At 39.9% G+C, this 16,625-nt stretch overlaps 2 protein-coding genes across 2 annotated transcripts in view; both read left to right on the top strand.

The window, feature by feature from the left end:
* RPGR (retinitis pigmentosa GTPase regulator) overlaps positions 1–16,625 on the top strand; it is a 150,549-nt gene that overhangs the window by 113,230 nt on the left and 20,694 nt on the right. Inside the window, exon 13 of the mRNA XM_040338120.1 lies at positions 2,650–2,709. Within this exon, the coding sequence (XP_040194054.1) occupies positions 2,650–2,709 (60 nt within the window). The remainder of the gene's footprint in view (positions 1–2,649; positions 2,710–16,625) is intronic.
* Positions 2,735–6,592, top strand: LOC120927443 (spore wall protein 2-like). Its single transcript, XM_040338121.1, has one exon. It carries the CDS (start codon positions 3,568–3,570, stop codon positions 5,431–5,433), a length of 1,866 nt encoding a protein of 621 aa, XP_040194055.1. The 5' UTR covers positions 2,735–3,567; the 3' UTR covers positions 5,434–6,592.

Genomic DNA, 16,625 nt, shown 5'->3' on the forward strand with positions numbered 1-16,625 from the left:
ATTCTTGTACATATTTTTGGTAAAAAAATTGCAATAAGCGTATATTGATTGCTTTGTGCAAATGTTATAGCGTCTACAAAATAGGGGGTCGTGTTATGTCATTTTTATTATTATTATTATTTTTTACTTGTTATGGCGGCGATCTGCGATTTAGTTTTTTTCGTGACTGTGACATTGTGGCAGGCACATCGGACACTTTTGACTCTATTTTGGGACTATTCACTTTTATACAGCAATTGGTGCTATAAAAATGCACTGATTACTGTATAAATGTGACTGGCAGTGAAGGGGTTAACCACTAGGGGGGGTGGGAAGGGGTTAAGTGTGTCCTAGGGAGTGATTCTAACTGTTAGGGGGCGTTGTTTACTGTGACACATTACTGATCGCTGCTACCGATGAGAGGCAGAACAGGGAGATGCCTTGTTTACAAAGGCATCCTCTTGCTCTGCCGTTCCGTGACCCGATAGCAGGACCCAGGCGGACATGAAGTCCGCGGGTCCCGTTGCTTTGCCTGCCCATGCCATTCTGCCGACTTATATCTACGTGAGGCAGTAGAAATATTTGAGGAATATTGCTTGGCTATCGTACACTGTAGCTTAAAAGCTGATCCATACACTTGTGTTCTCCTGACTTGACTATTGCAATGCTCTACTCGCTGGTGTACCTAAATCCACTTTAAATCGACTTCAATATGTTCAAAATTCTGCATCCAGAATCCTGACTAGGTCTGGTACAAGTGACCTATCCTGAATTCATTGCACTGGCTACCATCAGGTTTCGCATAGACTCCAACATCCTCTTGCTCACCTACAAGGCTCTTCATGGCTTGGCACCCTATTATCTCTCTCTCTCAATGGGAGGACAGAACCTTCGCCTGCTATTCTCCAAAACTCTGGAGTTCACTTCTTAAGAACATCAGAGAGTTGTGTTCTCTAAACTCATTCAAATTAAATCAATTTTTTTTTTCTTTGGACAAGCTTTTGGGTTTTACTACCTCTTTATTTCCCTGCAAAGGTAAAGCATAATGGGCTACTATGCATCGCTTGGTGTCACTTGCCCGAAACTGAAGCCTGTGATGTCACCACTGTCCCCACTAGCAGCGAGCATCCATCTTCACCCCTCTTCCTTCCGCGGCCGCGAACTCCGGCTCTGTGACTGGCCAGAGTCGTGTGATGTCACTCCTGCGCATGCACTCGGGAGCCGCCAGTCACGGCATGATCACTGTTTCTAAAGTGTGCCATGCGTCGTAGACATCGGCACGCATCTCTATTGTAAATATCTTCTAAACGGTGTAGGTTTAGGAGATATTTTCAGCATCTACAGGTAAGCCTTAATCTAGGCTTACCTGTAGGTAAAAGTGGTTGTACCTTTTTTCCCTTTGTTATGTTATCCTGTGCATTTCTTGTGTTTTCCTTGTAAAGCGCTTTGAGAAGCCACCTTTAAAGGTGCTATATAAAGTTTATTTTTTATCTAGCTCCCTCAGATTACCATCTGTTTGGTCCACTTAAAGGGTCACTAAAGGAAAAAAATTTTTTGCTGAAATGACTGTTTACAGGGTATAGAGACATAATAGTTAACTGATTCCTTTTAAAAATGATTAAAAATAGATAAAAAACAATCATATAATGTACCTACAGTTTAGTTTAGTTTTTGCTGTTGTTTCCTGCTTCTCTGATGTACAGAGCCAGAGAGCCAATAGAGAGCAGTGAAGGTTTTGCAAAATGAAACTGGATTGGTGCTGAGGAGTTTTAGACAAACCTCCTTGATTAGACACCACAGTGAGAAATCTCCCAGTACTGTGGTGATCAGGAAACAGACAACCAGGAAGTGTCCAGAACAGAGAGGAATTACAGCAACATTAAAGCAAAAACGAACAATGAGGACATGAAACCAGGACTGCAGTAAGGTAAAGGAAGCTAGTTAGCTAAAATTTCCTTTAGTGACCCTTTAAAGATGTTTTAAGAGGTTATCGATTTGCCACAGACAAACATGTGTAAGAAGAGGTGCAAACATGGCTAAGGAACAAACCGAAAACTTTTTTTCTGAGCGTGTATGCAAGTTTGTAAAACACCATAAAAAGCTAATTGAAAAGCAAGGGAACTATGTTGTAGCTGTAGTGTTCTTCTTAAAAAAATAAAAAATATAGTATAGAGAACTGGATAATTATTGACTCACCATCGTAGCTTGTGTAATTAAGAGTGGTGCATTACACATCAGAAAAAAAATGTCTGTAAATTCAGATTATTTAAAGTAGGGTTTTTTTTTTTTTTTATTATTATTTAATATTCTTTCTCATCTAAACCTTCACTCTTTTACATATTTGGGTTTATTTCCTTAATATATCAATATATTACACCTTTGGTATTACTGCTCCTCCTTGTGAGTAGTATTTAATAGGTTATGCAAAAAAAAAAAAGTAACTGAATAATTATATTATGTTGTATATGGAGCCACTAAATAAAGGACATGTATTTTTTGCTAATCCATTGAGGAATTGCATTTATATCTTTAAAATTAATTTGAAGACCAAAAACTGCTAGGTTGCCTCTTGATTATATTGTATATTATTCCATCACAAGTTTATATTTGTCGCTTAGCAGTGCTTTATCCAACAGCATGCTAATTAATTTTTTTATGTCTGTGTTGTAGACCCATGTCATAAGCACAACAACTGGTGTCAGTACTTTTTCTCCAGTTCAGAAAAGAAAGGTAGGTGATATTCTCCCAGATATTATATGCCTGTAGGGTTTTAAAATAAATATTGTAATAATAATGGCGTCTACCATTTTGTGTTTAGCATTTGCTAAAGTTAATGTAACAATTTTGTGCCTCTCCCTTAGAAATCTCATTGAATCCTTGGCATTACTTGCAGATTTTTGTTCCTAGAATTTGTTAGGTTTCTGTTTTTACTTTCCTATCTACACTGTACAGATAAACAGAAGGAATTTACACTGGTTCCTAGGTAGATTTCATAAATATTGTTTTTCTTCAAAGGTGATGTGCCTTATTGGTTAAATTAACTTTATATTTTTAAAAAAAGTTTTACATTTTAGGCTTATGTTTTTAAGCATTTACAAGAAACATGGCCATCGTCACAACAAACATGTGCAATCTGAGAATTGCAATAGAAATTCTTGCATCACACTCAAGTTGATACAGTTCCATGACAACTGTAAGCATATATTATGACATTGTTAAAAATGCCTGGACTTCTTCAATTTCCCCAGTTTTAAGATTATTTTGTTTCATTCTTTGTATATGTGAATGCTTTGTCAATTTTCTGCTTGCTTTTTTTTTGTTCTTCTTTTTCTTTGTCTTATTCTTTTCTTGTGTGTTGCTTGCTGTTGCATTTTGTTTCATCATTTTTTACTCTTTCCATTCTTTCTTCATTGTTTTGCCTCTCTGGTGGAGTAGAAGAACATTAAAAATGTGGAACTGAAAGCTGATGGTAAGGTCAAGACAAAAGAGAGTAGCAGATCTCTTTCATCGTTGCCTCTTCAGAGCAAGTCAATTAGTTCCAACAGCAAGAAATCTGAAATTACTGGCGCAGAGGCACATACACACACCATGAAAAGGGGTATTCAGGAAAAATTTAGAAAAGCCTCAGAAGCTGGCAAATCAAAGTATTTTGCCAGTCAAGAGCAATTCAGTTCATTGGAAAAAGATAGTACAGAGATGGAAACTAGTGTCAGCCATTCTAAAACCCAAAGTAGAACTAAGAAGCAAAAATCAAAGACTAGTACAGCAGATAGAACAAAGAGTAAGGCTGATGCCACATCATTTGTACCTGGTGAATCAGATAGCATAGCAAAATCCAAAAACAATAAGCATTATGATAAGACCCCCAGAATCATCCGTGTCCAAAGCCATGAGAGTATTAGTGGACAGCAAATGATCAGTGGTAGAAATGGGTACAAATTCACTAGTAAAGCTGGAAATATGTCATCCTCTTCTTCCAGCTCAGACAATTTGACAGATCAGACATTTAGACAGGGTGTTTCTTTAATAAAGGATATTTCAAGCCAACTTGGTAAGAATGAAGCACAACTAAATGGTAAAAAGTCTAGGGGTGACAGAGTAGAGTGTTTTAAGAAAGACGAACATAGTGGTGGTAGTACTGAGAATTCAAATGAACATGGAATACCTACATATAATCGCAAGAAAAAAGAAGGTAAAATACTTATTGTTAAACAAAAGGAAAGTCTAGAAGATTCAGTCTTGCAAAATGGCAATATGGCAGAATCAAGCAAGAAGGAAGAAGACGGTGAAAGTAAAGAAAGCTGTCTGACTGAAAATGATGATGTGGAAGGAGAAGAGGAACCAGAAGATGGGGAAAAAGAAACTATGAACAAAGGGGAAAAAAAAGTAGAAGCCACGGATGAAGTAGAGGAGGAAGAAGATGAAAAAGCAGAAGTGGAACAAGATGAAGACACAGAGGAGGGGGAAGATGATAAAGAAGAAGCAGAGGAGGGGGAAAATTCAGAAGTGGAAAAGGAGGAAGAAAAAGATGATGAAGCAGCAGAAGAGGAGGAGGAAGCAGAAGGAGAAAATGAGGAGGCGGAGAATGCAGAAGAAGCGGAAGAAGGAGAAAATGAGGAGGAGGAGGATGAGGAAGGAGAAAATGAGGAGGAGGATGAGAGGGAAAATGAGGAGGCGGAAGAAGGAGAAAATGAGGATGAGGAGGAGGCTGAAGAAGGAGAAGATGAGGAGGAGGCGGAAGAAGGAGAAGATGAGGAGGAAGCGGAAGAAGGAAAAGATGAGGAGGAAGCGGAAGGAGAAGATGAGGAGGAAGGAGAAGATGAGGAGGAAGCGGAAGAAGGAGAAGATGAGGAGGAAGCGGAAGAAGGAGAAGATGAGGAGGAAGCAGAAGAAGGAGAAGATGAGGAGGAAGCAGAAGAAGGAGAAGATGAGGAGGAAGCGGATGAAGGAGAAGATGAGGAGGAAGAAGCAGAAGAGGAGGAAGAAGCAGAAGAGGAGGAAGAAGATGAGGAGGAGGAGGAGGAAGAAGAAGATGACGAGGAAGAAGAGGAGGAAGAAGATGAGGAGGAGGAGGAAGAGGAGGAGGAAGAGGGTGAAGAAGATGACGAGGAGGAGGAGGAAGAAGATGAAGAAGACGAGGAGGACGAGGAGGAAGAAGACGAGGAGGAAGAAAATGGCGAAGAGGAGGAGGAGGACAATGTAAAGAAAGACAAAGACAAAAAAACAGAAAAGGGAAAAATGGAGATGGAAAAGAAGGCCAATGAGAAAAAGATTCAATCCAGTAAAACTACAAAACAACCCGATAAGCAAAAAAAGAATGTTAAAAATATTAAGAAACATGAGCTTGAGGAATATGAATCTACAAAATCTGAAAAGACCGCAAAATTGAAGAATCTGGACCCCTCAACCCAGTTTTGGGACAATATTTTACCACAATATTTGACATTAAAATAATGTTGACAGTTGTTTTAATATGTGGTAAGCTTCATTTTAAATTGCTTAAAATTAGTAAATATAAACCTACTGGCTATAGTTGTATGATAGGGTAGACATAAGTTTGAACTCCTGTACAGCATTGATTTTTGATACAGTTTGAATAGCATTATTATATATTTATAATATATATATGATTTTGATATCCTCTTAATATATTGTAATGTTAAAATCCACAATTTCCTGACCTGTTTGTTTCAGGCGGATACTGTTGGATGTAATATTTTTCTATTACTTGCCCAGCCGAGCACAGAAATCTACATGTTTGGGTTTTACAGCCCCATCCAGCTTCATCAATATGTTTTTCTTTAGGGCCAACAAGTGATCGTACTCGTACTGTACTGGTTTTTAAGCAGAATAACTAGAGAATGGAGTAGGGCGAAATGGATTGTTTACCATAAAGCAAAACCTTGAATGCAATCTGTGGTGGAGGCCAGCCAGGAAACCCAAATGGAGATGTTGAAGTGTTAATTATTCTAAGGTGATATCTTCACCAAACTGACTTGGTTTAGATGGACAATCTACTTTGTGTGAAGTATATGACACATAGGAGAAAATGTATATTATATACCTCAGTGCTAGACCTAGAAGTCTGCTATAAGCAGGTGACAGGCAGGACAGTAGTTCAAGAAGAGCACAAAAAATACCAGGCGATAGTAAAAGTGACCTGTTTCTACCAATGTTCTTTTGTAGTACGCGTTCTCTACTTTTTACTGGTAATCTTTCTGATTAAATTTTTTTTTAATTTTGTATTCTTTTTACTCCACCCCTCATGCACATAGAACTTAACTCGGCTTATACAGGCATTCAATGTTTGTTTTTTAATATGCCTGTAAAAGCACCTCTATGTTAGCCCATGTAGACATACGTGTTTACATGCGTATTTAAAGAGGAAAACACACAGGCAAAAAAAAAAGTACATCAAAGGCGCAAAAAACATGTGTGTATATGCACAAAATTATATTGCAATGCCCAGAATAAATTAATATTGTGGTCAGTAGAATGCATGTATGCTCAAATGCCATATGTACATTAACATGCATACATATTGTAACATTGGAGTATTTATTTCTGTAAAATTCAGGTAGAAAAAAAAATGCTACTTATTTTTGTAAGCTCATGTGCATGAGGCCTTAAACCAGTGGTTCTCAACCTGTCTATTCCCGTGACCCCTTGATAAAATTTCCAAAGTTGTGGGGACCCCTAACGGTAAAATTATTTTCCCATCGTGGGTTTTTGGCACCCAAGGCAAGACAAGTAATTTGCGCCCCCTAACCCACGGACATTTAGCGCTCCCTGAGTTCCTTCCACTCATACAATATTAAAACCCCTTATAGTACATTTTAGGATGTACCACTCTTTCTCTTTGTTCTCCTTTCTTTCACTTTTATGTCTCTCTATCCTAATTTCTTGTTTGTTATCCCCATCCCTCTCTAGACGTCTTTCTTGTTCTTTCTCTTATTCTTTCTCTCCCTTTTTCTTTGTTCCTCCCCCTCTTTTGCTCTCCCTTCCATATATTCCCTATTTTTATTCATTCTCTTACTCCCTGGTGGGGATTATGGGATCAGTGGCAATGCTGGCGGGGAGTTGGGATCAGTGGCAGTGCTGGTGGGGAGTTGGGATCAGTGGTAGTGCTGGTGGGGAGTTGGGATCAGTGGCAGTGCTGCTGGGGAGTTGGGAGCAGCCAACTTAGGTGCTCTTGATTAAGGTCATCTGTTGATCTGAGAACTGTAGTGGGGACTTTTAAAGGCAACTCTAATCACAGGTAGTGTTACTCACTGTGTCTCCGACTTTGTGGTTTCTCGTAGCAGTGACACCTATGCTGAAATAAGCAGATAGGGTCTCTTCCAGCCCTCCCACTTCACATTCCTCACCAGTCAGCTGACCTCTAGTCTCTGCCTCCTAGCTATGCCGTGAACTGAATGGGTGGCTGTGAAGAGGCTGAGTGGGAGGCCGCAGGCTTCAGAAACAGCCCAGGTTTTGGGGACCCCTGGCAAATCCTCATTTGACCCCCAAGGGGGTCCCGACCCCCAGGTTGAGAACCACTGCCTTAAACAGACCCATGTGTCAAAAACAAGTTTAATGCTGTTAGGCAATATCTTACATTTAAAAAAAGAAATGTAAAAAAATCTATGAGTTCTTGCTTATATGCAGTGTGTCAAGGAAGACTGCTGTGATGTTTGAGACATAGTAAATATCTGTAAGTACTTTATTTGCACATCACTTTAAAGTGGAATTCCAGCTTACACCTAACTAGCCTTTAACCCCTTGACTTGGTAGCACATATAAGCGGCATCCCAGAAGTTAGCTTTAATCCTGGGTGCCACATATATGTGTTCCTCTGTGCTGGAAGTGCGCTCTCAGAACTGAGCCCAAGCTCTTTGTGACAGCTCTTGGTCTCAAGTAACAATCGAGAACTGGCTCTTGATCACATGATCGCTGTGATAATCTGTGAATTAAAAGCTACCACAGTGATCATTTTGTAGTATGTAGAGAGGAGAAACAACAGACTTCTCTGAGGAGGAAAAGATGCAGTGTATCACTCTTATGTGGTATTGCCACGATCGTCAGGAGTAGGGAACTTATTTTGCAGGTATTTCTGGGTTTGGGTCATGGTAATGGCATGAAAATTTATGACTAAAATAAAAAAATTCTTGTTTTGGCAAGTTTTCCTTTTTATAATGAAACGAAATCCGGGGATATCCATTACCATTTACCACCAAATGAAAGTCCAATCTGTCCTGAAAAAACCCAAGTTATAATCGACCTAGGTACACTAAGTAGTTGCAATGATAGTGGCAGTAGTGGCAGTGATGCCGCGTACACACGACCATTTTTTATGATGAGAATTTTTTTTAATTGGTCATTAAAAATGACTGTGTGTAGGCTCCAGAGCATTTTTCTTGACGTGAAAAATGGGCATTAAAAATTTAGAACATGCTCTAAATTTTCTCGTCGTTTTTTCATGTCGTCGTTTTTTTCGTCGTGAAAAGCAGACGTGTGTAGGCTTGAACAACGGCAAAAAATGCGCATGCTCAGAAGCAAGTTATGAGACGGGAGCACTCGTTCTGGTAAAACTAGCGTTTGTAATCGGGATAGCACATTCGTCACGCTGTAACGAATCGTCTCTCACCAAACTTTTACTAATACGAACTTGGCAAAAGCAGCCCAAAGGGTGGCGCTATTCCGAATGGAACTTCCCCTTTATAGTGCCGTTGTACGTCACTGCGCTTTGCTCAAGCATTTTTTTTCACGATAATGTGTATGCAAGGCAGGCTTGAGAGGAATCACGTCGAGAAAAACGTTGTTTTTTCCATGACATTAAAAACGGTCGTGTTTCTATGCAGCATTATAGTAATGTGTAAAATAGGGTCTGGGTATTCAGGTATGACATGAAGGGGTTAAACTGTCCCCTCCCCCCTTCTAACACCTATGCTAACTAACCTGTGTAAGAAAGATAGATAGAGATAGATAGATACAGTTGTATTCAAAATTATTCAACCCCCACTGAAATTGATTGTTTTGGCCAGTTTGACATTGATTTTGATCATTCAGTCATCCTGCTTACAATTAAATCAAAGAGGCACGTGTAGGTCAGACAAATATAACATAACATTTATAATTAAATGACCAAAAATTTCTTTTCTGTGCTCACATCATTATCATTTTTATTCAACCCCCAAGTGACCTTCAATCTTAGTACTTAGTACAACATCCTTTTACAGTTATAACAGCTTTTAAACGTGAAGCATAGCTTGACACAAGTGTCTTGCAGCAATCTACGGGTATCTTCGCCCATTTGTCATGGGCAAAAGCCTCCAGTTCAGTCACATTCTTAGGCTTGCGCACTGCAACTGCTTTCTTTAAGCTCCACCAGAGGTTCTCAATCGGATTTAAGTCTGGTGACTGCGATGGCCACTCCAAAATGTTCCAGCCTTTAATCTGCAACCATGCTCTAGTGGACTTGGAGTTATGCTTGGGATCATTGTCCTGTTGAAAGGTCCAACGTCTTCCAAGCCTCAGGTTTGTGACGGACTGCATCACATTGTCATCCAATATCTCCTGGTACTGAAGAGAATTCATTGTACCTTGCACACGCTGAAGCTTCCCTGTACCTGCAGAAGCAAAACGGCCCCAAAGCACGATTGACCCCCCACCATGCTTCACAGTAGGCAAGGTGTTCTTTTCATCATAGGCCTTGTTCTTCCTCCTCCAAACATAGCGTTGATCCATGGGCCCAAACAGTTCTAATTTTGTTTCATCAGTCCACAGAACACAATCCCAAAACTTCTGTGGTTTGTCCACATGACTTTTGGCATACTGCAGTCGACTCTTCTTATTCTTTGGACACAGCAAGGGGGTTGCGCCTGGGAGTTCTGGCATGGAGGCCTTCATTACGCAGTGTGCGCCGTATTGTCTGAGCAGAAACTTCAGTACCCACATCTGACAAATCTTTTCTCAGTTCCTCAGCAGTCACACGGGGACTTTTCTCCACTCTACGCTTCAGGTAGCGCACAGCAGTCGAAGTCAGCATCTTCTTTCTGCCACGACCAGGTAGCGTTTCAACAGTGCCCATTGCCTTGAATTTGTGAATGATGCTTCCTATTGTGTCTCTTGGTATGTTTAACATCTTTGCAATCTTCTTATAGCCATTGCTCTTCCTGTGAAGAGTAACCATCTCTTCTCTTGTCTTCCTGGACCATTCTCTTGACTTCACCATGTTTGTAACCACACCAGTAAATGTCTAGAAGGAGCCGAGTATCACAGTCATTTTAAAGCTGCCTAATTGGTGCTTATTAGGCTTTATTGCTGCTCCCTGACATCCACAGGTGTTTTCAATACCTGATTGAAAACACTTCAATGAACCTCTGTTCTTCAGAGTGGAAGTCTTTAAGGGGTTGAATAATTGTGTAAATGAAGAATTCACAAAATAAACATTTACTACTGTATTACAAAACCAATTGATGTAATTTTAGTTGCATATGGTTATTTAAGAAGTCCTTGTAGGATTTCATTCTGAATACAATTACAAATGTACACTAAATTCCCTAAAACCCTTTACAGCATTGGGGGGTTGAATAATTTTGAACAAAACTGTAGATAGATAGATAGATAGATAGATAGATAGATAGATAGATAGATAGATAGATAGATAGATAGATAGATAGATAGATAGACATGTCAATTTTCAGTCCACCTGGACGCTGACAATGGATAGGTCACTTAAGCCTATGGGAGACCTCACTGCTCCAGACTTTACTATCCATCAGAACACTCTCTCCTCTCCCCTGCAGCCACCACTGATTGACACGGGGGGGAGATCACATGACCGGACCAGAGCAGGCTAAAAATATAGAAGTATAAATGCATCTTTCTTACACATGTTAGTTGGCATAGGCATTAGAAGGAGGGAGGGACAGTTTTTTTTAAAGTTGGTTGGGTGTAAGCTGGAATTTTTTAATCTGTTGTCAATTCTCTGAAACAATACAAGAAACCCTATTACTTGGGAGTATTTGTACACCTATTGCCAGAGACTGTATTAGAAACACTTCTACTGTTCAAGTTAAAAGATAAGCAAATTCTGACCGTATTATACTTAATATTAGTATCAGGGCTCAAAATTTCAAATCCTGAGCTACTCGCCAGACCTCAAGGGTTACTCGCCGCCAGTTGCCGCGCACAACCCCTGCCCTGCCCCGCCCCTAATCACGCCCTCATACATTATCTCATAAAATGGTTTATGCAGAAGTAAGTTATAAAAATAAATATTAACAACAACTTTATCCATGATCAAAACTGCAGCCTGTCGATGTCCACCAATACAGCCTGTGTCCGCTAGTGCAGACTTGTGTCCCCAAATGCAGCCTTGTGTCCCCAATGGCCTAACTGTGTTGGGAAAGAGAGAGCCACCGCTGCCACCATCTTGTTGATCAGTGCACGGGGAACATAACCGCTTTCATTTCAATAGCTGCCTGTGTGTCCCCCGCTGTGTGCCGACATATACAGCCCCTCCCCCTTGTCCGGGCACTTTGATAGACAGATCACCCATCCAATCCTGGGATGGGTGATCTGTCTGCCAAAGTGCCCAGGCAAGGGGGAGGGGCTATATATGACGCGCGGCGCTGATCAACCAGACTGCGGCGGCTCTCCTCTCCTCTCTCTTCCCCCCCATGATCCACCCCCCCCGCTCCCAGGCAGCCCACACTTGCCAGCCCTCAAAATCCGCTCGCAAAATGTGAGCAGCCGAGTGGAATTTTTGAGGGCTGTTAGTATAGTAAAATCTGAATACTGTAGTTCTTTTCTTCAAATATGGGTTATTTAGTAGACGGTGCCTCATGCAGAATATAGAGAGAGACCTCTATTTGACCCTGACATCTATGTATCTGTATGTGCTGTACTTTTTCTGGGCCTCTAATTTACTGTACTGGGTTAAGCCAGCCATAGATGGATCAAATCTCAGCCAGTTCCGCAGGGACCACCCAAGATTTGATCCATCCATAGGCAGGCTGATTGTACCCAAGTCCATCCATTGATCGACTTGGGTACAACCAACATGTCAGCTTTTTACCATGCGATTGTTAGCGTCTATAGCCACTAGCAGTAATCACTGGGTTCTCCCTGCAGGAACGGCTTCTCCCACACCCCCTCTTCCCCCAACTGCGTTGATGGGGGAATCTAGTGTTTTTTGTTTTTTCAGGTCAGGTTAATTTTTGCTTTATTGAGTGGTTTGGAAGTAAGACAAGAGAACACAAACACCTTTTTAGACACTTTTCCACTTTAATAAGGTAGTTAACCTTTGGTTAGCACCCACTGATTAATAAGAAAGCTTACAAGGCAGAGGAAGTGGCAGGCAAACTTGACAGTAAAAGAAATTGAGATTTACATGTAATTTGACCTGTTTGTATTTAGAAATTTACTGATTGTTTTGATTTTTGTTTTTCACTAAAGGAGAGATTTGCTTGTTCATATTTTAGTTTTGATTTATTCAGGTATGTGATGGGCTTACTTCAGGTTAAGTCATATTCTGTTAAAGATTTGCACTTTAGCAGAATTGGGTACTATGTATTAAAAACATTCAGTGAATCGGATTTAGTATGTCAAATTAAAGTAAAAAAAAAAAGAGGGAAAATTGAACAGAATTACTTTGCAGTGGGCCAAACCCCCCAAAATGTTAAATGCTGCAACGTACAACGTTTAACCATAATAATGGTGCCAGAAAACACTTTCTAAATTACTTCTCTGCAATATTGTAAAAGGAAGTGTAGGCTTAATAGGCCATTGAACAGTTAAGTCTAATGCCGCGTACACACGATCGGAAATTCCGACAGCAAAAGTTCTTGTTGGAAATTCCAATCGTCAGTATGCAATTCTGACGCACAAAAATCCTATGCATGCTCGGAATTTGTGTTGTACGTCACTGCGTTCTTGACGTTCGGAATTTCCGACAACATTTGTGTGACCGTGTGTATGCAAGACAAGTTTGAGCCAAAATTCTGTCGGAAAAAAAATCCACGGTTTTGTTGTCGGAATTTCCGATCGCGCGTACGCGGCATTACTCACAAAAATCCCTTAAACTGACCTAGGGCTTTAAAGGAATATGCAGCCCACGTAAAACGAGGCTGACATGCCTGAACGAAACTATGGAAACCATATTTTTTTCAGATGGTGCTATATATATTCTTGCCTTTTTTCTTTTCCATTATCTAACACTTCAATCTATGTGTTTTTGCCTTGCTATTTCTTCTTTATATGTATGTTTCATTTTTGTTTTGTTTGTATTGTTCATTGTAAGAGTTAAATGAACTGTCCGAATGTATTTATGCAAATAAATTAATATATTAATATTCTGAAAGAAATTATTTTGAGCTTTAAAATGACAAAGCATTGAATAAAAACCTAAAAGACTAGCTTATTTGTATAGTTTTTTTTTTTTTTTAATTCAATATTAAAGTGATTGTAAATGATCACCTTGTAAAAACAATCCATTCAGTCAAAAATTTAAATGAAACACAATACATTTGTGTGTAGATATAAAAAAAAAAAACATTATTAATACATGTAAAATTGGCTCCTACTTCTGTCAATCGGACACTGTGGTCTAGTGTCAACGTTAAAACTCTGCTATTTTTTACCGCCGACGCTATGGGTGGATTTGCGGCGCATTCCGGCCGCTAGCGGCCGAGAAAGGGTTAAAACCGCCCGCAGTGTGCTGCTGAAGCAGCACATTGCGGGCGGTATAGCCTTTCTGTCCTATTCATTTTAATGGGCAGCAGCGGTGGAGGAGCGGTATACACACCGCTCCAAAGATTCGGCTAGCAGGACTTGTTTTACTGTCCTGCTAGCGCAACACTCCAGTGTGAAAGCCCTCGGCTTTCACACTGGAATGAATTCGACAGCTGTTTTAGGGCGTATTGCAGCCGTTTTTCTAACGCTATAGCGCCTGCAATACGCTCCAGTGTGAAAGGGGTCTTAGAGTTCCTGCTATCATAGGTACCAGTAAACGATGTTTCCCTTTCACTGAAACTGGTTATTATTGTGAAAAGTCAAAGCAGAATGTCTTTGAGAAGATGATTTGCAGCAGTAGTGCCAAACTAGCACTAAACTATTCATTTACCAATCGGGAGCCTGCAGAGAAAAATGGAAATTGTTGCTTGGTACTCGAGCTACAAAATGTCTTTAACTACATTTAACAACCCCATCATTCATTTCTTTTAAATTTCTGCTAAATTGACTACAAGTTCTTGAGGGTTGTCTGATTAAATATTAAAATATAAATGAAAGGCTTAAACACAGGTTCTTTATGTTTTACCTTAGTGCTGTTAAAGGAAAGCTGTACCTTTTTAGCAAACAAGCCATAGCACTCCGATCATGCACTAAATAAATGATACTGTAGAACCAGGTCATGGCAGTGTGAAAAGAGAATCCCTGCATCCAAAGTCTGTTATGATATATATGAAGCCTAATGGAGCCCATCAAGAAAGAAATGTGCATGTTAACATTTCTAATTTATTTTTGAAAGCGCTAGTATTGGGGTTTATTATCTTTTCTTCACTACTTGGCAAAACACTGATCTACGACAGGAAGGTGTAGGGACATCAGATATGACCATGTCTATTAAAGGGAGAGAATTACGTGGTGGAACAAAAGAACAGCCCTGTAGAATATGGTTTCAAAAACAAGCCGACTATTGAGATGAGTAGCTGAGCTGAATTGGGAATAAGGGTTAGAGCTCCTTTACCAAAAAACTGCAGATAAGGCTCATCTGTAGATAAAAACAAACTATGCAACTCTTACTTAAGGGGAATAATACCCTTGCTATATGTAGATCATTCAGATCTGAAGCCTAACTGGAATGCTCCCAGGACATTGCTAAGTGAAGCCGAGAGGTATTAGTTGCACACATTTGCAAATATTGCAAATCTATGTGGAAGCTATAGTGCCTAGGCCAAGGCTCCTCTGTATACTGCGGTCCTAATGATATATTTTTAAGAGTCTCCAAGTTGGAGCATATATAGCAGTGGATAAATTGATAAGTTTACCTGGAGGATGCCCACTCCTCCTTAAAGGCACAAGGGACCCATTGGACACCTTGCAAGAGCACAATGGCAGCTGAAGGCATCCAATGTGTCCCCACGCCAAATCCAGCAAACAAGCTATACAAAAATATGGTAACCATCCCAATTTATAACTAGCCTTTGCCTTAAGGTGCACATAGAAGGGGGCAATGCACATCACAAGCAGTGCCTACACCAAGGCTGCTCTGTATACTGCAGTCCTAACTCTATATTTTGAGAGTCTCCAATTTAGAGCATATATAGTAGTGGATAAATTAAGGGCAGGTTTAGCTGGAGGGAGCCCACTCCTCAAAGGCACAGGGATACATGTAAATGGCCTATAGCAAGGGCATTATTCAACTTTAAAGCTGCAGTCTGTTTATTTTTATAAACACCCTTTACCTGCATAGACAGTTTTTGGTAAAAGTGAACTAACCCTTTAATCTGATTCTACTCCGTATCTTATACAGTTATCTGCCAAACAGAAGAACCCGTACCAATAGATTTAATCTTCTAAGATCATGCTGCAGTTTTGCTTCTTGTAGATATTTATGCATACAAGTTAATTGTAAATCTCGGCCACACTGATCAGAATTCAGATGTAGAGATGGATTATGCATTGCATAGTGTTTTTAATAGCCAGACCAGAGAACACAGGTGATTCTGATTCAAATATTGGTCTGCCTATAGTGAATTTATTACCTAAATGCTTTTATTTAATCGCCTTAATTTTGACTATTTTTGATGTTTAACACAAATTCACACACTTATTAGTATCTGTACCAAAAATCGGTGGATTTATATATCTAAATGCATTGTTGGACACTGGAATGGTATAATGTTTGATTTGTATACCTTTTGTCCTGCTGTGAGAAATAAGTATCTGATCTCTTAAAAATGTAAAGCTACAATAATATGTTTGTCTATTTTGGCATTGTATGTTCTTGATGACTATGTTTCTGCATTATTTTGGGTTATTTTCTTTATGCCTCAACACAAGCTCCTGTAAGTATCATCTTGGTTGGGTTTTATAGTTTTTGGGTAACGCTGAGATCTAACCAGTATTTTGTATGGAAATAGCTAGCTTTAAAAAAAATAAGATAATAAATATATACAGTACAAGTTGATGTTATAATAAAAATCCCTGTAGAGTACCCCCACCCCCTATCTATTGTGTCCCCACACAAACATGTTATGCGGCACAGCCCTGCTTTCTAGTACTAATCAGTGGTCAGATGCAACTACAAATGCCATAACCTGAATTGGAGAGGGGTCTTGGCTCTACAACTTATTTCTGTAGTACTTGTAATCCTGCCTGCATACTAATGAACAGGCACGGTGGACAGCCAGGCAAGACTGTGCTTCATCTGAGGTCTAGGTAGGAGCGTAAAAAAAAGGAGGTAAGGGACCTCAAATCACTCCCCTGGGATTTGGTTTTAAAACATGAACTTGTACTTTAAGCTTTTTCTCTAGTCGTCTTCCAGGACGGCACCCTGAGAGATGACTGGCTTCTCCTAACAGGAAACACAATCAAAAAGAGGTTAAAAACCCCGCCCCTTCCCGTGCTCCTCAGTTCTTGATTGTGTTTCCCCACAGCGA

The sequence above is a fragment of the Rana temporaria genome, chromosome 2 (assembly GCF_905171775.1).
Source record: "Rana temporaria chromosome 2, aRanTem1.1, whole genome shotgun sequence".
NCBI classification, from domain to species: domain Eukaryota; kingdom Metazoa; phylum Chordata; class Amphibia; order Anura; family Ranidae; genus Rana; species Rana temporaria.